Source organism: Mauremys mutica, chromosome 22 (assembly GCF_020497125.1).
Source record: "Mauremys mutica isolate MM-2020 ecotype Southern chromosome 22, ASM2049712v1, whole genome shotgun sequence".
Classification (NCBI taxonomy): Eukaryota; Metazoa; Chordata; order Testudines; family Geoemydidae; genus Mauremys; species Mauremys mutica.
In genome coordinates, this window is record NC_059093.1 from 4,436,392 (window position 1) to 4,461,858 (window position 25,467).

At 48.9% G+C, this 25,467-nt stretch overlaps 1 protein-coding gene across 9 annotated transcripts in view; it reads left to right on the top strand.

The window, feature by feature from the left end:
* The window catches only part of ZBTB16 (zinc finger and BTB domain containing 16), a 192,823-nt gene extending 177,873 nt beyond the window's left edge, over nt 1-14,950 (top strand). For all 9 annotated transcript variants that reach the window (XM_044996979.1, XM_044996978.1, XM_044996982.1 and 6 more), the window contains 2 exons: nt 5,436-5,603; nt 8,500-14,950. In XM_044996979.1, the coding sequence (XP_044852914.1) occupies nt 5,436-5,603; nt 8,500-8,729 (398 nt within the window). In that variant the 3' untranslated portion in view covers nt 8,730-14,950. The remainder of the gene's footprint in view (nt 1-5,435; nt 5,604-8,499) is intronic.
* The last annotated feature ends 10,517 nt before the right edge of the window (nt 14,951-25,467 follow it).

A 25,467-nucleotide genomic window follows, 5' to 3' on the forward strand; every position in this document is an offset into this window, starting at 1 on the left:
TGTGAACATGAGAAAAAGAACTACCTGTACCCCAAATCCTTGTCACAACCCACTCTCCACCAGGTGGAAGTAAAGAGCTCTCCCTGTGGCAAGTCTAGCAGAACCCAGCCCCACAGTCAGCCTGAAAACTGTTGGCCCCTGCAAAATTCCAAGCCTTGCTCATAGCAAAGTCAACACAGGTATGGGCCCGAGGAGGAGGAGAAATGCTGAGAGGCAGCAGCAGCTCCCTGACTAGTCCATCAATACTCTGGATATGCCTACGCTGCAATAAAACACCATGGCTGGCCTGTGTCCGCTGACTTGGGCTGTGGGGCTATAAAATTGCAGTATAGGTATTTGGGCTCCGGCGGGAGCTTGGGGTCTGGGACCCTCCCCGCCACTCACAGAGTCTCCTTGGTGACCTTTTGGCTTTTTGTTTAGGACAAATTAAGGATGCAAGGAAATTTCATTTGGTTCTTCCTGATTTTATAGTGCCCAGGGATGCACATTCACTTTGGGAAAGAGACATTAGCGGTAAAGACCTCTCTGAAGATGATCTCTTTTACCAGTAGCAAAGCTTGGCATAAGGTTTTTGGTCACATTTATAGAGGGTTAATAAAGGATGGTTAATAGATGATATAAGCATGTTAGACATTAGTATAGCCTATAGATGGTTATAAGCATATTAGTAGAAAGTGTTTAGATGGTTATAAGACGTGGGTATACGCTCACCATCTATAATTGATTATCCATTGATTAAAACATCTCTTAATCATGTATTAACCTCTTCTATGCTTAAATTGTACTTCTAATGTAAAATGTGGCCACTTTTTTCTAAATACGAGTGTGTTCACCCATCTTTTTAAAGGTTAAAAAAGATCAAGCAACAGCGTTCTAATCTTACTTTATCCCTAGCACCCAAAACATTGAGTGCTGGGGAAAATCCATGCAATGGTTGGGAACCTCCATGAGATACATAGACAGCTGTGCCACAGAGAATAATAGGAACATGGGATTCCCACTCTAAATTAAACAAAACCAAATAGACACAACCCTTACTATATCTAGCAGTGTCTCTGTGGTGTCCCATTCAGGGAGACCTACTTTTTCAGTGAATATCCTGTATTGAGATGGGAAAATAGGGCTAGATGATGGAGGAGGAATGGTGGGGTTTTTTGGTTAACGCTCTGGATTGGGACTCAGGAGACCTGCATTCTGTTACCAGTTCCTCCGCAGGCTCCTCATGTGATCATATGCAAGTGACCCTAATCCCTCAGTGCCTCAGTTCCTTACCTGTAAAATGCAGATAATTAACGCGCACTCTCTCCTACCCTTTGTCTAAGGTACTTCGAATGTCAATTCTTTGGCACAGGGACTCTCTTACAATGCGTATGTACAGCACCTACTCAGTGGGTTGCAATCTTGGTGTTTAATGCTTGTGTAATAATGATGCAGGAGGTCTTTTGCCTCTAGCTTCTGTTACATCTCTTATTAGGAACTCTTTTTACAATATTTTCCAGATACAGTGTGAATTATGTCAGTGTCTTTTGCCATTGGTGTCTTTTGCTGCTTTCCTTCCTTTTCCTCCTCTCTTGTGAACATCAGGAAACCCAACTTCTTTCCCTTTAAAAAGTCCCTATAATCTGCCTTCATCACTCCAAATGGAAAAGGTGAAGGCAAGATCCTTAGCTGGTGCTGATCAGCATAATTCCATCAACTTCAACAGCGCTATGCCAATTTCACCAGCTGAGTGTCTGGCCCAGAGGTTTTTTATCTTTAAATCAGACCTCTTATTTACTAAAGATGAGCAAAAAATAAATAATTTAATGCTTGAATTGCCATAAGCCTGGCGCGCACTCTTATGTGTATGTGTGTGTTCTCTCTCTCTCTCTCTCTCTGTCTCTCGTGTATGTATGTATACACACACATACACACACACACAGGCTTGCCTCATTAATATTCCGTTGTTCCTAGCCCGTTTGCCACCAATGCTGCATGTTTAGTATCAGCAGCTGTGTTTGGTAGTGCAGGCCAGCAGAGTCCTTGGCATTGATGGATCCCTGATTTACACGGCTGATCATATAATAAACTCTCAGCTGTGTAGAAAAGGCATTTTATGGCCCTGCGATTGGTTGTTCAGTAGACTAACAAATACACCAGGTAACGATATAAAATCAGGGTCACAGGTGCAGAAGGCTGGCCAGAGGGGGCTCTAATTAGTCCCGTTTGTCCTGCACTTAATGTCAAGCTCATTAAGGGGCCCTACAAAGTTAATCAACATGCCACAAATTGGATTTTTTGAGTTCTGCTGCCAGTTCTGAGCATGCTGCAAGGCCATGGGTCTGATCAACTCCCTGTGTCAGCATTACTGTCCGGGTGCTGCGCATTTCCCTTTTCCTTTTATTTGGTCTGATTCTCAAGATTCCATATTTAAGCTCCTTTAACATGTGATCGGGTTGATAATGAAATTCACTAAGATCCTGTCAAACTAGCTCCTGAGTTTAACACTTCATTTAAAGTACCAGGGCACTCTAAAGAAACAGCAGGAGGGGGACAACAACTCTACTCAGGCCAGTGGCTGGGTCTTAATGTGAATTATTCACCTGGTTTCCATTCACACATCCAGCACTCCAGGGTCTTTTATTTTTGAACAAGGCGCTGAATGGAATATTGAAACGGTAATTCTGAAATTTAAATACCTCCCATACTTCCCACTTCTGTCACAGAAAACTCATGGGTCAGATGCTCAGCTGGTGTAAATCTGTAAATTATGTCCGTTTTCCACCAACGGAGGTTCTGGCTGCATGTTTTCAGAGCTGAGCCCCATCTTTATAAATGGATTTTTTTAACCTCAAAATTCACCATTGTTTCACCATTCTTCCCCCCTTCAAAAAGAATCTGTATTACTAGATAGATTCATATACGGAACCCATAGCCATAGTGCCAGCGCATTTAGAGATGGTGATCATAGTTAAACATATTGATTCTGTGTTAGAAATTCAGGAATTGTCAGATTTTCAGTTGATGGACGGACTTTGATAGAACCAAGTTCATTGACACCAGTGAGCGCTCTGACCCAACATAGAACAAAGAATAAATGCAGCTTGACTTCAGTGGAGCTACCCTGATTTATACCAGATTGGGCTCAGCTTTTGTGTACAAATGAATGTTAAAAAAGCAGCCAAAGAGGGAAACCCTCTCCCTTCTTTCTTGTCACAGGGGAAACTGCCATCCACGCCTCAAACCACTCTCGTGAGCTGTGTGTACGTAGTGGTTTTTAAGAATCAAATGCATTTAAACCTTGTGAGCTCTCTGCTAGTCTCCTGCAATCAGAAAATAATGTGAAATATCAGAGTTATTATACACAATGCTTTAAAAAACCATTTAGTGCTGCCTGAAAGATTTGGAAACGCTAATGTAAAATCAGAATTTATGTGAGGAAGGTCTTCATTTGGGAGGGGCGGATTTTGTTGGAGGGTCTAAAGAGAAAAGAGAGTGAAATATCATTTTAAAGAGGAAGTGAAAGCACAGGCATCTGAGTATATAACTAGAAGGACAATTTATGCCCAAGCACGAGTGCAGTTTGACATGGGGATAATGAAAAAACGTAGGTCATTGTGGATGACTTAAGCCTTCAGCAGCTGAAGAAAATGTATGAAATGCGAGGAACATTACACGCTTGGCAGCTCTGCACATCTGCAGTAGGACAAGTGAAATACAGTTGGCCATTCTTTACCATAAACTGTGGTTGTAGGATATGCAGCACAGAGAAATTGTAATTACAGTGACAAGACAAATCAGTGATATTTAAATATTCATGAACAAAGTCTTGGGCAATCAATCTATCTTTATTGTCCTTGCCTTCACTTCTGTAATAAATAAGTAGCTGGAGCCCTCACCTTTCATTCAAATAATTCTGAGTTTGGTGCTAAACTGAAGTACATTTATCAGTCACCCAATCTGGAATATTTAAACACCTCTCCGGCTCCCAAAGTTTTTGGCCCGGGGTGGCATCGCATTTGTCTGGAGAGCGAGACAGAAGTGGCTTGTGATTGCTCCCCAATATAAGTGTGTGTAAGATCCTCTTTGGCAGACAAATGAGCTCACAAACCCCTCCATTGCAGGGGAGCGGTGGGCCTTCAGTTACACCTCTCCGTTGCTGGAATTCTTCTGCCTCAGTGAGTCTTGTTGAGGTGAGGTGGGCTGTCTCCCCAATTTGCTTCCCTTCTCTGCTGATGGCCACAGTGCCTGATGAAGCAGCCGAACCTCTTCGCAAGCTTGTATGTGAATGAGAGCCTTTACCTTCTCTGCCATGGCACTATTCCCCGCAGCCAGTCACAAGCAGCTCGCTCTGCGAAGCTTTCCCCCCCTCACCCCCCGCTGCGCTGAGATGGTGAAGCAGGTTGCCTCGTTAGCACCTCTCCAACCCAGTCAGTGAGGTCGAGGGTCTCCTGTGTGCAGTGGGGCAGCGGGTCCTTCCCACCCTGCTGAACTGCAGGAAGGATGGCTGTCATTCTGTCATTCCCGTTGGACAGGCCATTTCTGGGGGCGGGGGAATGAGAGGAACAGACATGGGGACGGGAGGGGAAGCGTCAGGGCATGGTTTGATTAGAGGAAGACTGCTGTACTGGACAGCCCGTTGGTCTGCTCCCTGAACTGGTCCTCCTCTGCCCCCTAAATCCACAGTACCTGCAAAGAATCAGTCAGCCAGAGCAGGGGCAGTAAATAACTATTAAATCATCCTTCCCATGGTTAGCCTAAGTAACAGCCAGATCTTATCATTACTCTCCTCCTCCCCCGCCTTGGCAAGAACTGTCTCTCCCTGCTGCGTTTGTGCAGCACCCGGCACCATGGGGTCCTGGGACCTTAGGATGGTGGTGGTATTGTTATTTGTATTATTGTAGGATTTAGGAGCCATCGTCATGGACCAGGACCCCAGGAGCGAGGCACTAGACAAACAGAACAAAAAGAGAGTCTAAATGAATGCCAAATAATAACAACATTCAGCAGGAGGTGGTGTTGAAGTTTCATTAGGTGGCCTCTTATCCTGAGTATCTCCATCGCTTCTGGGTGTTGAGCTTAGAAAAGAATGTGTGTAACCCCGCTGCTCTGGATAAATTGCAGCTTGGATGCTTACTCCCCCTGAATTTCCAGCTGGGTGGAGGATTCTTCTTCACTTCTAGTCCAAAGGTGCTGTGCAGCATTGCTGTACATTGCTAGGCATCTGTTGTGGTCCACCACAGAGCCAGCTGCATGTCATGGGTGTGTGAAGTGACCACTATCTATTCCTTCCCCTTGACCTTCTGTGGTGGTGGTGGGGGGAATTAAGACCTTGCAGATGGCTTTTCGAGAGGTGGGGCAGTGAGGAGAGGGTTGTGCTGGTGCAGGCTGCGGGGTCTGCATAATGCTGTGCTGTGTTCCCCATTGCATCTAACCGTGTGCTCGTGTCGTTCCAGGTGACCACCCCTACGAGTGTGAATTCTGTGGCAGCTGCTTCCGGGATGAGAGCACGTTGAAAGGCCACAAGCGTATCCACACTGGAGAGAAACCGTACGAGTGCAACGGCTGCGGCAAGAAATTCAGCCTCAAGCACCAGCTGGAGACCCACTACAGGGTGCACACAGGTACCATCCCGCTGCCATGCGTCTGCAGCTGCCTGAGCAGCACGTGAGTGAGCCGCTCCTGCTGCAGCCGCGCCACCGTGGACTTCACAAGCTAAACAGGGCTGGGCTGATTCAGCCCTTGGATGGGAGTCACAGAGCCAGGGTGACAGCGAGGGGTTTGTGAGGGAGCATTCCTCCCTTGAGCCGGTACCGAACTGCTGCCCACAAGTGGTGGGATGGGATGTCACGCTGCTGAAAGCAGTTTCAAACCAGTTATTTAACCACGGTTTTCTGCCCAAGATTCGGGGCATTAATTCCTCAGCAAGTTCTAGGCTGGTAATTGCACTATTTCCCCAAGCTCCTCCTGCAGTTTGACGAATACAGTATCTTCACTTCCTGCCCTGCCATGTGCGCTGTTAAACAGCTGCGGGGCCCCAGCCCAGGACAGGATGATGGGATGCCTGGGTCTAGTTTAGGTATCAATTCAGGATCCTTTGGGATAAAAGATGCTGCGGAAAGAACGACGTCTTGCCTGGGCGTGAGAGCAGTATAAAGCTGGGACAAATGAAAATATACTTGAGACTTTCCACTTTACTTTTACTTCATGGCTGCCTCTCCCATCTCCATCCCCTCACGCCCTGAGCCACCAGCCCCTTTTCAAAATTAATCCTTCCCCGTTGCCAGCCAAACGAAAGCTGTGCAAGGCGCCTGCATGCGTCATGGGCAGGCTGGGAAGGAATAGGCCAGACTCCTCGTCAGACTGAAATGATTAGGGCCGATTAGTAACAATTGCCCTCCTCTCTCTCTGGAGAGATAATAGAGAGCTCAGCAGTGCTGCTCCCTCTTCCTGCTTTTACTATATGCGGGAGCTGACCTGGCTGAAATACCCAAGCCGTCAAACGGTGCATGCCCACCTACCATCTGCCTTCTGCGTGGCAGGCTCAGAAAGAGTTGGAGAGGGACCGCAGAGCTTTCCTCCATCATTGCAGCATGTGGTGACTGGCTGGACAGCTACTCCACTCCCAGTTCTTGCTCTGCTTTCCCCAGCTCTTGCCTGAAGTATCATTTATCCCCCGACTCCTGCTGCTCACATGCACAAGCCGCTTTATTGTGATAAAAGTCCCAGGGTCCCAGTCCTTGCCCACGTAAGCAGGAGTTCAGCACCTTGGAAATCCAGCCATAGATTTACAATGCCTCTGACTCTCGAGCCACTGGAAGATGCAGGGAGATGCAACTGGAAGAGACCCCCATCTTCAGCAGAGCCATCCTCGCTTCCATTCCTACACGAAGATGTGGCTCTTCTGCCCTATGCTGGCTAGGTGCTAGGAGTGGCTAAAACGAGGTCCCTATTACTAGGTCTAATGATAGCTCCAAGTGGGAGCCAAAGTACCCAGCCATTCTTTGGTGCATGTCACACCGACCCCAGTGTCCAGGTTCCCTGTGTAACTCATTGCTACCCTGTCTTTTCGGGGCAGCTGCAAGTCTGGGAGGCACTAGAGAGTTTTCTTCTCCTGTATGTGTTTTCATCCAGCATTATGGTCCTATTTGTCCATTAAATACTTCGTTATTTCCCACATCCAAAGCTGCCTGAATCATGGGCGCTTGCTGTAGTAAGGCTGCTGCAGTTCCTTAGGAATCCAGGCTTGTTGCTGGGGATAATGAATCACTGCATGCGTCAGCATGTAACTATTGTAAATAGTGGATCAATATTTAGATCACTTCTGCTGTTCATTACTTCATTATTCGGTGTGTCTGTGCACAGAGCAAGTATCAATATCAGAAAGGCCAGGCCATTAATTACTGCACTGAAACGAGTCTCTGAAATCTCAGCTCCAGCCTCATATGTTATCAAAATGATTCAAAGGCTTCTGCTGAGATTCAATAACCCAAAAATATGGGCAACTGAGCTGGAGCAGAGATCAGGGACCCAGCTTCTGGGTAGCATTGGGGAACATGGCAGTTACCAGACTCAATCAGACCCAGGTCCACCTAGCCAGCATCCTGTCCCCAACGGTGTCCGGCTCCAGCTGCTTGAGAGGGAGGTGCAAGAAATACTGCAGTGATGGCACAACTTGCCCCTGGGGGAAGTTTCCGCCTGACTCCTATGAGTCAGAGTCGGGCTCATGCCCTGAAGCAGGCAGGGGGTTTAGCTCTCCCAAAACTTTTGCCGTCTTCACTGTTGTAACTCTGCATAGTCTCGATTATTTTTTTTTTCATGTAAAGGCCCAATCTTTTTTTGATACTGCTAAATATGATATCTTGTGGCAATGGATTCCCCAGGCTAATAGTGCACTGGGTCATAATGCCCACCATACTCAGGTTGGTTTAAAAATATTCAGTGGAGACCGCTACAAAATAAATAACAACTAGAGGTTATATAGAATTTTTCACCCATAGATCTCAAAGTGCTTCGCAAAGGAGATGGGCATCTTTATCCCCACTACACAGAAGGGGGCTGAGGCATGGAGACGGGAAAGTCACGCAGCAAACCAGTGGAAGAGCTGGGACTAAAACCCTGCTCTCTTGAGTCTCGAATCCAGTGTCCTGTCCTCTAGGCAACAGCCTCTAATGCCCTGAAAATCACCTTACCTTTCCTTCCCTCCCCAAGGCCATAATGATGAAGGAGGGCCCAGCATTTAGGGCACTGGCCTGAAATGTGGGAGACCCAGGTTTGATTCTCTGCCTTACAGCAAACTGCCTATGTGACCTGGGACAAGTTATTTAGCCTCTTTATGCTTCAGCTCTCTGGCTGCACAAGGGGTCGCCACCTCACAGGGGCATGGTGAGGATAAACACCTTGAAGGCCGTGAGGCGCCCAGATACTGCAGGGCTGGGCAGCTGCATAAGTACCACAGACAAGTCAGCGTGGTCGCCACCTCACCTTCCTTTTGTCTCTCTCCCCCTCTTGCCCCTGCAGGTGAAAAGCCTTTTGAATGCAAGCTGTGTCACCAGAGGTCCCGAGATTACTCTGCCATGATCAAACATCTCAGGACCCACAACGGCGCTTCCCCCTACCAGTGCACTATCTGCCTGGAGTACTGCCCCAGCCTGTCTGCCATGCAGAAACACATGAAGGGCCACAAGCCAGAGGAGATCCCCACTGACTGGAGGATAGAGAAGACCTATCTCTACCTTTGCTATGTTTAAGGGACATGGAGGGGGAAGATTGAAGTCATGAAGGACTGGGCAAAAAAATGCATCATCCATGGCCTTTTATTCTGTTGTTGTTTACTAAAAGGGTTCTCCGTTTTTGTTTCTGGCTCGTGAGGTGTTTGTGTGGGGGAGGGGGAATAATTCCCTTTTTAATTTGGGGGTTCTCTGTGCAGTCGATGAGAAAATGCATCAGAATCGAGCCATAGCCAAATATCTGCTCGTGTTTTGTGACGATGCCCGTCAAGGGCTTTGGAAAGAGCAGGTGAAATGTCACTGTGGGGAGAGGAAGGGGCAGTCCCAGCGCAAGCTTTGGGGTCTGAGATTTTGGGGTTTGAATTTTTTGTCCTGTTTTTGCCACATTTGTTTAATTTACTCAGGCCTCATGTACATTTAAAAACGAGGGCAGCCTAGCTACATTGCTTAGGGCTGTGAAAAATTTTGCACCCTGAATGTTGTCGTTAGGGTGACCTAGCCCCTGGTGTGGATGTGGCTAGGCTGACCGAATTCCTCCATTGACCCGCCTGTCGGAGAGATGGATTAACTACGGCAGCAGAAAAACCCCTTCTGTGGCTGTAGCAGCTGTAATGTCAGACCTGCCCTCAGTCACCAGCTTTATTCAGCTGCCTCTTGTGCAACCTCACCAGTAGGTGGCAGTGTAACGCCTATTGTTAAAATCCCCCTCGGAGGATTCCCCCCAAATTAGATTGAACATCCCTGTTTTTGGGGTACCCAGAAATACCAGGGCAGATGATGCGCAGCATGACGGGCTGGAGGCTCTGGAGGTTAGTTAGTCGTGCTAATAATGTGGCAGGTCACATTGCAGTCAAGATTTCCCCAAGTAACTAGTGATTTGGGCAGCCTTCGGTTTTTTGCTTGCCCGACTTGAGACACCCTGAATTTCAGAACATGCTGATCAGCCTCATTGGTGACTCCAGCCGGGCAGCTGGAATCACTAGTCAGTCTGGCACAGCTTGGCGTAAGTAAAGGCACACCCGGAATTTTCCTCAGGAGGGGGCGCAGGGAGACGACCCCTTCGGAGCCGGCATCTGTCCCAGGTGGAGAAGATGGTGGGCTATAGTGCCCGTAGGCACAGCTTGGTGTATGGCTTTCAGAGAGCAGAGCCAGCGACAGGCAAGTTTGTGGGGCTGCAGCCAGGAGAGGAAGTAGTGGGATGTGCCAGGGCAGGGTGCATCCCAGGCAGCATGGGGCGGGAAGGTACCATGCAGCCCCGTGGGCATCCAGTGCCCCCATTCCCCGTGAAAAGCCCTGGCATCAAGGCTGCACACACACCCCCACTCGGGAAGTGCCAGGGTCTCCCCTCCCAGCCAGCAGCACCAGGACTCTGGCCGGGGTTCCCCCATTGGGCACCCCACCCATTACTTACTGGGTGCGTGGCAAGTCCCTGGCTGCAGGGCCACCCTGCACTGCTATCTGGAGCATGAGTGGCCATAGCCGGGTCTCTGCTCAGAGCCAGCCAAGGGAAAGCTGTCCCCCTGGCCCATGTTGTGCTGCTTGGGCATAAGCAAAATAAACCTGAACTTTGCTACAGTTTCCCCCCGCCCCCGCTCCCGCCCCGGGCTGCTGTGTTTCAGATGGCAGATAGTTTCCTGAAAACGTTTTCAATTTATTAATAAAATCTGAAAACAAAAACCGGTTTTGGAGAAAATTAATTTGAATACAAATGCAATTTGAAGGAAGATAGTAATTATCCTGCTGCATAGGACAGGTAGGGTGACTTCTCAACCTAGTATGGAGCATGCCTTCAGAGTGCCCCCTCAGTCAGACTCCTCAGCTAGCAAAGTTCTTGTTACGTTCCCACTTGGAACGATCAGGAAGTGACAGCTGTTGAGCCTCTCATTCATGCACAGAAAGTTGCCCTGGATATTTTGATCAATGTCACTACTCCTCTTATGGCCAAGTCCGTTGGTGCTGGTGTCTGTCCCACTGTAATAGAAGCTACTTGGGTATTTTGGGCCAAAGCCAGTCTGTTCAAGAGCTTAGAACTTGGCTGCAAAAATTGCCTCTAGGCTGCAACCCTCTCTCCTGACCAAAGACCTTTCTATGCATTTTTTTATTTTATTTTATTTTTAGGGGAGGGAATTAGAACCAGATGGAAAGGGCAAAAACTTCCAGCCTGTTTGTCAAATCCCAGCGGTTGGACAAGTGTGTCTTCAGATGAGGGAGTCACAGTTCAAGATGCTCTTAAACTGCCCTCTGGTGCCTGGGCATTGCCAGGGGTCTGAAGGAATGATGGGTGAGCTCGTATTCCCTTCTCCTGCAAACACATGCAATATATCCCCCTGGCTTGCAATGTGTTACAGTGACTCCGGCTGGCTAAATGCTAACCTGTCCGTTTGACCTAAATTTGTCAGAGATTTGAGGATTGGGGAGTAATTCACAAGTTCAGGTGATGGATTTTGTATGTATCATGCTGCTCAGTAGCTTACTTTTGTGTCTCCGCTTATGCCATGCCTTGCAATTCAACAGCGCTCTTCTTTTTTAAAGTAAGAGTCCTTCAGAAACCATCCCGTCTGGCTGCAAGAGCCTTGCTCTGAATGGGGAGATGCATTTGTTTTTGGTTTTGTTTTCCATGTTTCATAACAGAAACATACCAGTTATTTTTTTTTTGCTCAGCCCTCTGTCCAGGAAACTATGAAGGAGTGAATGGTAAAAGACGGCTTTTCTTTGTGTTTGGCTTTGGGGGTTTTCGTTTTTGTTTTAATTTTGAATATTTCTGTTTAGCACATTTTACTTGAAATTACCTCGGTTTTTTGTGACCTCATGAGCTTTTATTGTTGAGTTGGAGGTTTTTGTTTTGTTAAATGGATAGGTTGTTTAAAAGGCCATGCCGCAGATCGGTGACATGTGATGTAAGAATCGCATGCTCGGTGAGAGTGCAAAAGTGCCACGACAGCCGCAAAAGTAATTTTACGGTGGTTTTTGTGCATTATCATTACCAAAATTGGTATTTTTTTAACGGCCTGCCTTGACAGAGCTGGGGTCGTTGATTCTGAAAGCTACCTCTTATGTTTGGTTTTTGTTTTTATTTTGCAGTTATGAAAGCACATTTTGCAATATTTGTGTTCGCTTTGTGATGTCATTTCAATTTTCATCTCATGCTTTACTTGCAATTGTATATTATTTTGTAACTTAGCTGCATTTATATTAAACAAAAAAAAAGTTAGGGAAGCGTTTTGTAGATGGAAGTAAAGGGAAAAAAGAGGGGTGTTATACTGCTGTGCCCACCCTACCCCCAACCTTGTCTCAACTGTCGGGAAAAATTTGAAGGCCTTAAAAATGGGGGGAATAACTTCATGTGACAGTGGAGCAGGGTAACTTACCGTTTAGTGAAGATTTAGTGCTTTGAAAAGGAAAGAGTTAAACTTGAATATGTGAATAGAACAGTAGAGTCTTGTTTATAATGTGAAAAATGTGAGTATAAAATCACTTAGGGCAGAACTTGGATAAATAAATATGCACTAACGCATCAACTTTGCGTTAGCCAGCGATGGCCATGAGATAATCTCCGTCTCAAAACTAAACCTGATGTCAAAAATGTTTAAGGTATTCCACAAAATGAATCCATTCTTCACATCCACCCCGTCCCCCATTCACCAAGCTGAAAGGGTTGAACTGATATTTACAAAGTGTAATATTTTTGTAATATTTGTTAGTCCCTGTGTCAGTTTCCACAGGACCTTGCCCCTCCTTTTGTAATGTGAACAGGAATTGTGTGTGTGTGTGCGTATGCGTGTGTGTGTGTGTGTATGCTTTTTGTGCGTGTGGTTGTGTATTAAATCATGCAGTATTGTTGTATTCCAGCGTTGCAGCCTTGGATGGTACTAAATCAAAATATTGCAACTTCAAAATCACATGCAGGAAACGTATGCAAACGTGCATGTCAAATGCAGATTTCCTACATCTGCTAACAGAGGCTTGAGGTAGAGAGGGGAACAGGCAGTACTGTAGGTATTGGTGACTTAACAATAATTTCTTTTTATTGTTTGGAGTTACATTACTCCTCAACAACCATCATTTGTATTTACTGTTAACTGCAGAGAAGCAGATTCTTCCTCAACCCGCCAATCTAAAAAATATTATTTGCTGTTGAATGTTAAGAGGCTATGTGAAGGCAGTTCGGATGCGTCAGGGGCAGAGCACCAACATATACAGAAGTAGACAGGGTGACAGACTTCACATGGAGCTCAGGCAAACACGAACAGGTCTGGAATTTAGGATGAATCTAGCTGCATTCTCCTCCCTTCCATTAGAGAGCACAATCTTACGAGGCGGGCAGGGGGAACAGGGGAATATATTGTGTGCAGTTTTATCTTCAGAGCAGCATCACTTCTTTGCTCTGTTGGCCAGGTCAGTAATTTCCATTTTAGATAGTCAGTTACCATTTTGAGCACGACTTATCGCAGTATATAGTACTCTTTGTGAATTAGAATTGCAACTGCCTTAAACAGTTCTTTCAAAACTTCTCCAGATGCAAAGCAGAAAGCTAGCTATATGTGCACACCTTACTCTGTTCATATCATCCATTTTGAACTTATACCTGGCTGTGTCTGGTGGTGTTTTGGGAATAAAAGTAGTGTTGTGTCTCAATTCACACCATTAAGATCCTTTTTATGCATTATATATACAATACATATATATTAAAGCATACACGTATGTGTGCGCGCGCGCACACACACAGGATTGATAATATCTTTGCTGCTTTGTGTTGGGAATGGGAAGCAGAACAGATGCTGATTTAGTACAATCCAGGATGTAACTCTGGAGAATGGCTTGTTTAATCTTTGTGCCTGAGAACAGTTTTTTCACATTTAAAAGAAAAAAAAATTGCTGCGATTTCTCACAAGTATATGGTACCTTTTTGCAGTAAATTGGTACTGCTGGCTGGAGGGATGTCATGGTACAATGGAACAAACAACTAATTTTCCAACACAATTTATTTTCCATTGGAAGATCCTTCTCCTCCCCCCCCACCCAGGTTTTGGCTGCACCACCTGGCACTGTGCAAACTGAAGTTTGTTTCCTACCGGACCCAAAAATTTCAAAATCAGGTCACTGGGGTGTTTTAAATTTAAAGACAAGACCTTTTGTTGAGTGCAAACTCATCAGACAAGATGAGAACACTTGATTACTTTTCACTCCACTTACATCTCATTGGTCTCCTCTTGTCCCTCCGCCCCCCTCCATCCCCCTCATTGGGACAGCTGCTTCTGTGGGTGTCATTCCAAGACTGCTTTAACCCATAGGACAGAAAAGAGGGTTGACAAAAAAGCGGCAAATTCAACTCCAACATACAGCTTTGAAATATCATTCAAATGCATATGGCTGATGAGAAGTCTCTGGTCCCATGACATCCTTCCGCACTGAGTACCAACTTTTGGTGTGCATCATAGTATTTGTTTCACATAGTGTTATGTATGCATGATCTTTTAAGGCTAAGAAGCCATGGTAAAGCTCCATGACATCTATCCATATATATATAATTATATATATGTATATTATAGCACTGAGGACCAACTGCCCTGCTGGACCAAGCAAACGAAGGCTTGTTTTCATTGCTTGTCTTTTATGTCGTGACAGCACAAGTGCCAGTCTGATCGCTCTGTATTAAAAATAGTGTTTTTAATTAATTGATGTTATAGTTCTGTCTACCTCAGCACCTCCTGTTAGCCTAATTTTAGAAGGTGCCCAATTTTCGTTTGTTTTTTTTCAGATTATTGGTTACTATTTTTTGTACAAATCTTCTGTTTGTTTTCTCGTTCTGTTCATTTCTTTTGCAGCACTGCTTGCGAGTCCGTTCTCTAGCCACAGATGCAGTTAGCTAAAAATTTAAAAAGGAAAAAAAAAATTCCCAAATTGTGATGTCTCCTAGTTGCAGCTCTCCGCATCTGCCTTCGTTCTGTGTAGATTCAGATGCATTTCTTTGTAAAACTTCAGTGTTTCTGACAGAGGAAAAGAAAAAAAGAAAAAAAAAGAATTTACTGCTGCAGGTTTTTTTTCTCTCCATGTGTCACTAAGTGAAGTTCGTGCCTTCTATAGCAAAGAGAATATTTTTTACATCCTACTAACAGTAGATTTTTTTGTAGTGAACATTTTTTGTATTTTTATTTATAAGTCTCATAAGAAAAATAGCAATGTTCAGTTGTATACCTTGAATCTGCAGTTAGAAAAAAAATAATAAAGTTAATTCAGTCGTCTCTGCCTGCCGCCTCCTCCTTCTATTCTTTGCTAAGATGTTTCTCTGGCCAGGAAGAGGAGAAATCCGTCGAATGAGCTAAAATCTTACCTGATCCCCGTTGAACAGGACTGAAATAAGGGGACTGGATTGGAAGGTTGATGCTATTTCCATACAAATGGCCTTCACCTTTCAGAGAGCACTGGAGAGATTTTTGCTTTTTCTTTATACCAGCAGATGTCAGCCTCAAACAGAGCTGAAGTTGGCAGCTGGACTACTGCTGGCTCCCATTTTAACAGGCTCTGTGGCTTCTAAAATAAACAAGGATGGTTTGCAGTTCCCCTTCTTGTCTCTGGTGGTTTGGGGGTGAGGGACTGCCTTGAAATAGCTGTGAGATAATATGTGACTGACCTCAACCGCTCTTCCCTGACACAAGTGTTTCCGACATAATAACCGCCATGAATCATTACAAGACAGCTCAATTAGAGAAATAATACTTAGGTCTCATCACCAATATGCTCTCTGCACTGCCATGCACATGGCCACTTCATATTTCTTCCTCCCATTTCATGGGTGGAGAAACTGAGTCTCTCACACAGCATAAGGCCATAGATTTTTCCAGAGCTGCTAATGATTTTGAGAGCCTCCATATTTTTTTTTCTGCCCAATATGAGACACCTTTTAAAAGGGCCTGATTTTCCCCAATGTTCTGAGCACTCGCCGTTGTGTTTCAAGATGGAACACATCTTGAAACACATCGGCGAGTACCATAAAGCGCTGGTCACTGTTGAAAGTCTTGTCCCCATTGCTATGGAAGCAGGCCCCGCCATTGGAGATAAGATTGCTTACCACAGAGAGGGCTACTGTTCAAACCATAGGGGACTGGGATACCTTGACCATCCATCCAGGTCACATAACGGGAACCAAATTGTGATTCAAATCACTCTGGTTTTATCTTAAAGTAAAACAGAGTTGGCGGGTTAGTCTCTGATCAAATGCCTTCCCTCTATCTAGACGGTTACATTATAATGGCAATTAAAATTGGAGCACTGCTGTGCTTATTGCACAGTGCACTGGCCCTTGGCAATGCGCTGAAACAATAGAGGCCTTCTGCTCTAATGTTCTTGATCATCACTTATGTATCATGTGCAGCTAGAAGCCTCAACCAGCTCCAGCTTCCATTGGGCCAGGCACGGCCCGAACAGATAACTGATGGCGCCTGGCCCAACGAGCTCACAGTCTGACTCGACTTCCCTCCCCTTTTGCTCCAGATCAGCCTTCCACGGGGCTCAAGAGCAGTGGGGTGGGTGCTAGCCTGTCTCCTCGGCGGAAGCCCGGCTGCATTGCGGGAAATGTTGGTGAGGAGGAGAAAAAGAACCTGCTAAACTTTCACACCTCAAGAAATACTGCCCCTCCTCCCTTGCAAATGAAGGTGAAGAACCATTACAAAATAGATATACCTTCTTCATCTGGCCCCTGGGAGCTCAGCTTTGTAGGCCAGGGTTGTGCGGGGGAAGCCAGGGAGTTTGATCACAAACAAGGCTCCTCCCCTCCTAGCACAGCTTGCGTCCTGGGTCCACGCACTGGAATTGCTGCTGCTCGTTTGAGTGGCTGTCCCCCTGGGAGCTGTCACTGCTGATACCTTGTCGCCTCTGATATTGTGGCCCCTTCGTGGTCTCTCTAGTGCTGGAAGTTGGGCAAAGCAAACTTGTTCGTCTCTCTGAAAGGGCAAGCGCCTGCTTATATGGGGGGAGGGAGCGGGGAGTGTTTTTCTTTCGCACCCCCTCCCAGCCATTGCTCCGCTTTCTCTGCTGCCCCGCACAACATGCTGAGTGCGTATCTCCAATGCACGCACCCGGCCTGAGCAGGCCTCGTCGAAGCTTTCTCTTGACAGATGGGAGGGCAGCAAGATTTCCATCTTTAAAACAACATTTAATAGCAGTTTTCTGCTAAATGACATCAAAGCAGAGGCTTAGGTGCTCTGGGTGGGTCATGTGCCCCATGGATATGGGTGAGAAGAGGTGAGTGAATAGCGACCCTGCTGAATAGGCTTTGTGTGACAGTGAGGGCTTCCCATCCTTAGGTGCTCTTTGACCCAGATATGATCTAATGGATAAAAAGGGGCCCTGACAGCGCGAGCATGAAAAAGCTTTGTGCCCTTCATTAAATCCCTCCAACCATATTTATACAGCCTCAGCGGCTGAGCACAGCTCGGGGGCTGGAGAAGGGAATGCATTGGGACGTGCAAAGAGCGCCTGACCAGCCTCGGGAATCGGTTCCCCAAACGTCTGAGTGACGCTTCACGGGGTGCGCAAGGAGAGATTCCTGTCCGCTTTGCCAGGGGACACTAAGTCAAGTGACCTCCGCTTTGCAATAACAGCTCATGCCACGTTCGACGGGACGACCCAGCGGAAAAGAGTGCGCGAGACTCGCTTTCAGTTTACTTTTGCTTGCTGTGGAGTGTGAAAGAGTCCCCCATGTACAGCGCAAAGCTGGCCTGTTCTACTGACAGTTGGCAGCAGATTTAAAACAAAAACAAACCCAGCTTCTCAAGCCACAGCCCTGGGGAGGAGTTAGGTGCTGCTGTCTAGCATGAGGTATGGACGAGGAGCCCAATGAAAGCTGCACATCCCATGGGCTGTAATAGAAACTTTCTCTTATATTGGAAAGGATGAGCCCGTGGACCCAAGAATAAACACCCGAGGGTGGAATGGATATTTTGGCCCATGTACAATGTCCATTGGTTCCTGTACTCCAGTTATCTCGCAGTGTTCGCAACCCCATGTCTTCACAAATCGTGAGTTGGGGCCCCAGAAATCATGAGATGGTTAAAAATCATGACCACCTTATCCCAAGGAATAAAAGTTGTGCACTATTTGCCTTCAGGGGGTTGACCCTTTGGAGTCTCCTGTGGTCATGTTTTCACACTTTTCTCTGCACCATAAAGGCTAGAAAAGTGTGTTTTTTCAATGAAAGCTGTTTCTTACATAATCGCAGGACTCCCGGAGGGGCCTGATGCTGCTTTACTCTGAAATCCCCAACAGAGTAACGGGGCCTTAAACGGTGGGAAATGACAGTACTGCCCCCAGGAGGCCCCCTTTACATTGCCAGTGTGCCATAAAGGGGCTTTGGTGTGAACGGGCATCTGGGTGAGATGCTGCCTAGAGGTGCAGAACCCCAGTGTGTCTTCCCCCCCTTTAAATTAGTGTCCAAGCAGCGAGCTAAAGTGCTTTATAAAACTGTTGGCTGCCATCTGTCATTTCACATAATGGGGAAACTGAGGCAAGAAGCGGCCAATGTTTCAGGTGTTTCCGTTTTGGGGATGCCCAACACAGTGCACCTTAGGGTTGAGTTTTCAGCTTGGCCAAGCACCCAGAGCTGCCATCAGCTTTGATTGGCCTGGCAGGTGCTCAGAAGCTCTGGATTTCACGGAGCTGAGGCAAAGCCCCAGAACTGGGACCCTCCTGCAATCAGACTTGGGAACATCTCGTTGCCTTGCCCAAGGCTTCCTGGCAGAGCTGGGAACAGACCCCTTAGCCTCTTCAATGGCTCAGACCGCTTTACCACGCTCTTCCCATCAGCATGACCCCCCTGGGAGCAGGGAACAGTCTGGCCTCAACCAGGCAGACACGAGTTAAGCCAACACAAAAGGAGGCTAAAGAGGGGAATTCCGTGGGGAAATCTCACAATTGGGCCAGGTCGATTTTTTTTTTTTCTTAGACAGGCTTGATACCCCAGTTCGGCCCCCTCTGTGCAAAGAGGGAAGAAACAGCGCCCGCCTGGTTCCCATCCAACAGGATTACTGGGATCTGGTTAATCCGGTATCAGAATAAACCGATTCCTGGCACTAAATGAGTGAACAGAGCAGCGAGGAAATGGCCAGCGCAAGGAGGAACAGGCTCTCCCCCAGGCAGGCCCTGAGGGAGATGGAGGTGAGAAATGAGTTGGAGGTAAAGGGAATAAATTCTTGGGGAGACTGTTACAGGAAGGTAACATGGGGAAGGCCCCCGAGTGAAGGGAGGGAAGGGTCTGTGGTTTTGGGGGGTGGGGGGGTGTACGCCCACACCTGTCCCTCTAAGTGTCCATCCTGGGGGTGGGGGGAAGCATACACACATGCCTCTCCTCTGAGTGTGCCCGCCCAGGCTGCACGCCAGCGGGCTGGTTCCCTGTATGGCTGTCCTTCAGGCGTGGAAGTCTGTGTGCGCGTGCCTGGAGGCCTGCACGCGCCTCGGATCTCAGCCGCCTTAGCTGGCTCTTCTAAATGCGTTCTGGGCTCACCAGGGAGCTGAGCAAGTTTGCTTCAATGAAAGTGAACTCGTTCATTTAAACCTGACTATAGAAGTACTCTGGCCCCCTGCTGTGTTAATTATCCTGTAGTTCTAAACTGATTGCTGTACACTAAGCTTAAACCCTCCTTTATTTATTTACTGACTACATTAACAGCAAAGCCTGCGCTCCTTTTATCTAGTTGCAAACTCTACGGCATGCTGCACTCATGCTCTTATTTAGCTGCTCGATACAATCCCATCATGGGGTGAGGCAGGGGCTATAATTAATATATTTCCTCTCTGCTTTTTCCTCCCTCTCGCTCCCTCCCTTCCAGTACAAGGCCCTGGGAAGCAAGAGCAGTGTGGGAAGGCCCCTTAGGGCACTTGGTTAAAAAGCCCCCTGCTCATGCAGGTTTGTGGGGGGAGGTGATGCTCCTATGGCCCCTCTGTACTGCTCTCTACAGGCGCCACGTATGGGACTCGGTGTCCCCATGTGCAAATAACTCCCCCGGCCCCATCTCTGGTCTGGAGTGCGAAATCCCAGCTTACCACTTGGGAGAGTGTCGCTAGGGAGGAAGCTGCCTCTTGGGTAATTAGCGCCAAGCTCTCCCAGCAGACGGAGCAGCTGCCTGAGCACCTGCCGGGCTGCTGCTGCCTTTGCCTGGCCTGGTGCGCCGCACGAGCCCACATGCGGTACCCTCGCCAGGGCTGCCGAGCCAATCCATGGAGTTATGGGAAATTAAAATACGGTTAAATGTTAATTACGGGGAAGCTCCAGGGCAATTAGTGTCACTTAATGTAAAGTGCTATTTATATTTTAAATGATTGATGAAATACGTAGTCATTATCCTGCGCTCCAGCAAAGCACAGTGCGTTCCAGGGTCCTGCGTTGTTGTAAACAAGGCGAGGAGCATCCTGCCCCAAACTCTATGCCCAAAGCGCCCTCCGGGGACTTGGTATCCCCTCTTAACATCTCCCTGCCTCTGCTGGTTGTCGTGTTCCAGTCTTCATGCTGAAGCGTTTGGGGATACCACCCATGCAAGGCGCTGTGTGAAGTGTGACAGCTTTGTCTCTGCGTGGGAGGCCTGTGCTCAGCACCTTTCACAATCAGGCCCTTGGAGGGAAGGCCAGAATTTCCCGAGTGCCTAGTGATTTCGGGTGCTGAGCAATGGGACACCTGAAAAGGGCAGGTGCTCAGCCCACTTGGAAAGCCAGGTCCCCAAGTTGAGTGCCCAGAATCATGAGTCATTTTTGGAAAATCTCAGCCCAAGGACTTGGAGGTTGCTAAATATCAAGTCACACAAGAGTCAGTGGCAAAGGACCCATGAGTCCTGACTCTCAGGCGTGTGCTCTACCTACCAGTCCGTAGCTTCCCCGTCGGTGCCGATAGCCAGGAAAAGAGACCGGTACCTTGCTGGGAATGCACAGTGAGAAGAGCTCTTCCCCAGCCCTCTGGCTTTGGGCCTTGCAAGGGAGAACTGTCACCTAGCACGTTCAGGGGCGGCTCTAGGAATTTGGCCGCCCCAAGCACGCTGGTCCCACGGCTCCGGGGGACCTCTTGCAGATGTGCCTGTGGAGGGTCCGCTGGTCCCGCGACTCCGGTGGAGCAGTCATGCCTGCGGGAGGTCCACTGGAGCCGCGTCAGCAGCGGACCCTCTGCAGGCACGTCTGCGGGAGGTCCACCAGAGCCACGGGACCAGCGGACCCTCCGCAGGCATGACTGCGGAAGGTCCGCATGAGCCGCCTGCCACCCTGCCGGCAAAATGCCGCCCCAAGCGCGCGCTTGGCGCGCTGGGGTCTGGAGCCGGCCCTGAGCACGTTAGTGCCATTCTTAGTGCGCCACCCCCCGAATCTTGCTGGATGGTGAGGGGGACCCCCAGCCTGGCCCCTGCAGCCCAGCACCCCAAGGACTCTTTCCACGGGCCTCAAGCTTCACCATGGCTCCTCAGAGAAAGCTTCCACCTTCCTTGCGGGGTCAGGCAAAAGCCAACGCGAGGTGGCACAATTCCAGCCCAAGCAAATGGCTGGGCAGGCTTGTTACCAGCAGGCATCACTCCCCGGGCTATAGCTCCCAGTTTATGCTGCGTTAAATCCAGGCTGCAGCCTTCCCTCTCATGTCCCCTTAATTCCACACACACACCCGCAGCACCGTAATCCACCAGATTCCCCCACACAATGGCTATAAAATCCTTTGGGTTAGTTAGCCTATTAGCAAAGGTCCTTGGGACAGAAGCGCGGCTGCCTTGTGCTGGGAGGAATGCAGACTATTTATACTCCTGCTGGAGTGACCCACATTCCTCCTGGAGACCACCCAGCTCTCCGCACAGGCAGGGGCGCTGAGGGAGGGGGCTCGGGCAGGGTTAAACACCCAGGTCCTTGTGAACACATGCGGGGCTGACGGGTCGGGCCTCCAAGCAGCTCCATGGCGCTTGCCACGCTGAGCCCGTTTGTGGGGAGATTGTACTGCTGAGGCCTCTCTGGGGCTGGTTATTGTGGGGTGGCCCTGTGGGCTACCCGAGCTGGTTTGTTTATTGTGGGGTGGGCCTGTGGGCTACCCGAGCTGCAGAGGCTAGTTCCATGTTTTGCCACCGGGCCATATCGCCCATCTCTGGCCAGAGCCCCTGGCCGGCTCCAGTGCCCGCAGGCACTGCCACAGCCCAGAGTGTTTTCTCTCCTCTGGTCAGTCCCACTGGCACGGCCGCTCCTTTGCTGCTCTCCTGTCCTGCTCCAGAGAAACGCTGGGCTCCACTGCCACCATGTGGGGAAGGAGAGCAATGGTGTGGAAACGCTCCGGCCTGCTGGCGAAGGCCCGGCGGGAGACGAGCAGGCCCATGGGTTGGTGTTTATTGGCATTAACTGACCCAGGGCTCCATTCACATTCCCAGTTGGCTGCTGTTCTGCTGTACAGTTTAGAGCCAGCTGCCCCGTTCAGCTCTGACTGCAGCATCCAGAGAAATGAATTTTTCCCACCTCCCCTGGGCTCCTGCAGATTGCAGAGTCGTTGCGGGGAAGGGGGCAGCCCTGCAACCCGGGGTGCAGATTGCAGGGCTGTGAAATGCTCCGGGCTCCGTCGGGGTAGAGGTCTAAGTCTATGCTGGCTGGGCTGTGGGAGCAGAAAGGAAGCTATGGGGGGCTGAGAGCTAGGGAGGCTGGTGCCTCTGCTCGGGGTTCAGGTTCTTGTTTCAATGGCAACTTTGGCATGCAGGGGGCCACGGCCTCATTGCCTAGAGGAGGAGCTGATAGGCTGGCGTGACACAGGGATCCGTACGTACTGGAAGTCTGAGGGGCTCGCTGCATGGACCACTCCCCGTCCCACACACAAGTCAGCTGGTTCCCAGTGTCCAACAGCTGCAAAGGCTGATGGTTGAAACCAGCTTTTGCACCTTACTGTGGGCCGCAGCCAGGCCAGAAACCAGATGGAGAGGGATCCAGGAACCCCTGTGTATCTGGATGGGTGCCCAGCTGCTCAGCAACCTGGGACCTTTCTGAGTCCGTCGGTCTCTGGATAAAAATGGATCCACCAATAGGATGGGGGAAAGGCATGATGAATCTCCCCCCCTCCCCGCCCCCCAGTAAATGATAATTGGACAACATTAGCGTTGCTGCAGATAATCCCATTGTTGACACTGAAGCCATGAGACTCCCAAGCGCAGCTGAGGAGCACAGACCCAAGCAGAGGCTGGTAGACAAGGGGTTAACGCTCTCCTAGCTAGAGGAAGGAGGACAGCTGCTTGCCCTGAGTGCAGAGCTTTGCTGGGTAGCAGGGCTGGGCCAGCTGTGGGCAATTAATTAATGGCCCCTCACTGCCCCTAGGGAAGGGTGCTGTGGGGGGTTGAGTATGGCAGTGAGCACCAGGGCAATGGGATTGTGTGGCGTGGGAGAGGAGAATTAGGACGCACTCCCTTTTCCATTGGGCTTGGATGCAGTGAACCACGCTAGACTTTTGCTGGTGAGTTTGGCTGGGGGAAGAGTTTGGCTCTTATAAGGCCAGTGGATTTTCTGCTTCTCTGCTTTGCAGCAGAGACATTGAAAGCCTGCCTTGCCACGCCCATGTTTGGGCTGGGGCTTGTCCCACCGGATCAATACACTAGAGACATTGGGTGCTGATGATGTCTCACTCGAGGGCCAGACCTGACACGGACTTTGCATTCTGGTGAGAGTGGAGCAGTCCTGGACAGAAGAGGTGACCTAGATAGCGCATTGCTTTAGCCCCAGTGGAATCTGGAACAGCCAGTCAGACTTCTGGGTGAATGAGCCTTAACCAGGGACCATTAAAATCCCAGCCACTCAGAAACCAGTTTAACTTTCCAGAAGGCTCTTTGATGGCTGTCTCGGATTGGCTGAAGCCAACTGGAACAAACAATGTCAGCCAACTTGGGGCTAAGATATTGCCATGGCAGGTTATGTGAGGATGGTCCAAGATCAGCCCTTGATGAACAGCCTCTGGGAGCTGCTTTACCATGAAGCATTTTCCTATAGCCATCTTGGTTAGAAAGTTAGAAAATTGTTCCCTGGAATGGGGCAGTGGCTAAATTAAATTAGGCTCAACGAGCGACTGGCTCTCTGCTGCACCAACCCCCCTCGGGGAGTGGAGATGAAATCCTTCCAAGCATTTGGCCTAACAGAAAGGAAGTTATTATAATAGGGACATTGTCGTAGGATCAAGGCTTTGTCTGCGCATTCACGGAGCAGCTGGGAGCGATTATTCTGCGACAATGTTCTGTTCCATCAACATTATGTCCTCATTAAACCTTTATTAGTAGATTAGATTCAGATTTATTGATTTTTTTTTTAAGAGGAAAATCCAGGCTCGTGATCTCAAGGAGATGTCTCCAACTTTCCCTCCACTCTGAACTTTTCCAAATTGTCTAGAAGGGAAAAGCTTAACCTTGAAGAAAGACACCAGACCCCCTTGTGCAACCTTGGTGCACGACTTCCCATGCGGGGCTGCCCTTGGAGCAGATGTGTTAATACCAGAACTGTGTGGCAGTGTTTCAATAATAACCCTTGTATCGAGGGAGACACCATGGTCTAGTGGCTTGGGCACTGAAGTGGGATGCAGGTGAGTTAGGGCTAATCTCCGCACTGCCACTAATGTAGTGGTTGTCGTACAAATGAGTAACCTAATGAAGAAAGGTCATTAGTGGTCTCCCTATACAGATGGAGAAACAGAGTGGAGAGGTGACTTGTTTAACGTCACCTGGTGGTCAATAGCAGACATGATCCACCGGCCCATGCTGACGCCCTTAGTAAAAGCATGGTTCCAGTGAGAGAAGTTCCTAGTGGAGAGGAACTGGAGGCAATGGTTGTAGTTGTGCGGGGGCTGCATGAGTTAAAGGGGAAGGGACGGTAGTTGGAGAAGCGGATGGAGAAGATCAGGGCATGCTCATAGCATGTAGGGGACAGACCCATACAGAAAAAGAGCCCCAAGTGGAGGAACGGGAGGGGGTGAGGTTGTGGGGGAGGAAGGTGAGTAGCTGGAAGGGATGAGCACCAAGGGGCAGGTTAGAAGTCAAGTAGACTGAGCTTGGTATTGGGAGGAAGAGGACAGGGAGCTCACGTTGGATCTTGTTGACCTTGCCTTTGAGGAAGTCCCTGAGATCTTGCTTGGAGAGGGCCAGGGCCTTGAATCATAGCTGTAGTGTGTACGTAGCTCCTTGCACTGGAGGAACCAACTCCCATCCCCACTGATAGGGACTCTAGTGGTCATGGGACCACGGGCTGGCATCATACTTGGGCTAGTCTGACTTAACATCCTTAGCGCTGCTGGGGATTCTGGGGCGAGGAGCGTGCTCCCTTGGCCACACGGGGCTCGTTGGTGAGTGTCTCTGGGAGTGCTACTTGGGAACAAACGCACAGGATGCTTGCTGCTTAAGCGGCAAGGCACAGCCTAATGTCACTTCCCCGGGCCCCGAGCCAGCTGTGCTCAGGAGTTGCCAGGGTTGGGATCAGCTCCAAACACCTTGGTACCATCACTACTGTTGTCCCATCTTGAAAGCCTGGGATTCCTAGCATGGGCCGTGGGCCCCAGGAGCCCACAGAACCATCCCAACTCCTTACCCCTCCTTTTGCGGCACCTTTTGCCCTGCCAAGTGCCCTCACATGCTCTGCCTGCCTCCTTTCTCTGCCCCCTGCCAGTTCCCAGCCCAGTGGTTGGAATGAGCAGGAATCCCCTGGAGGTGGAGAGCACAGGCAGGGGTTTGGTGTGGGTTCCCACGAGCAGGGGAGGCAGGCTGCTTCGCTCAGAGACCAGCGTGAGAATCAGGCAGTT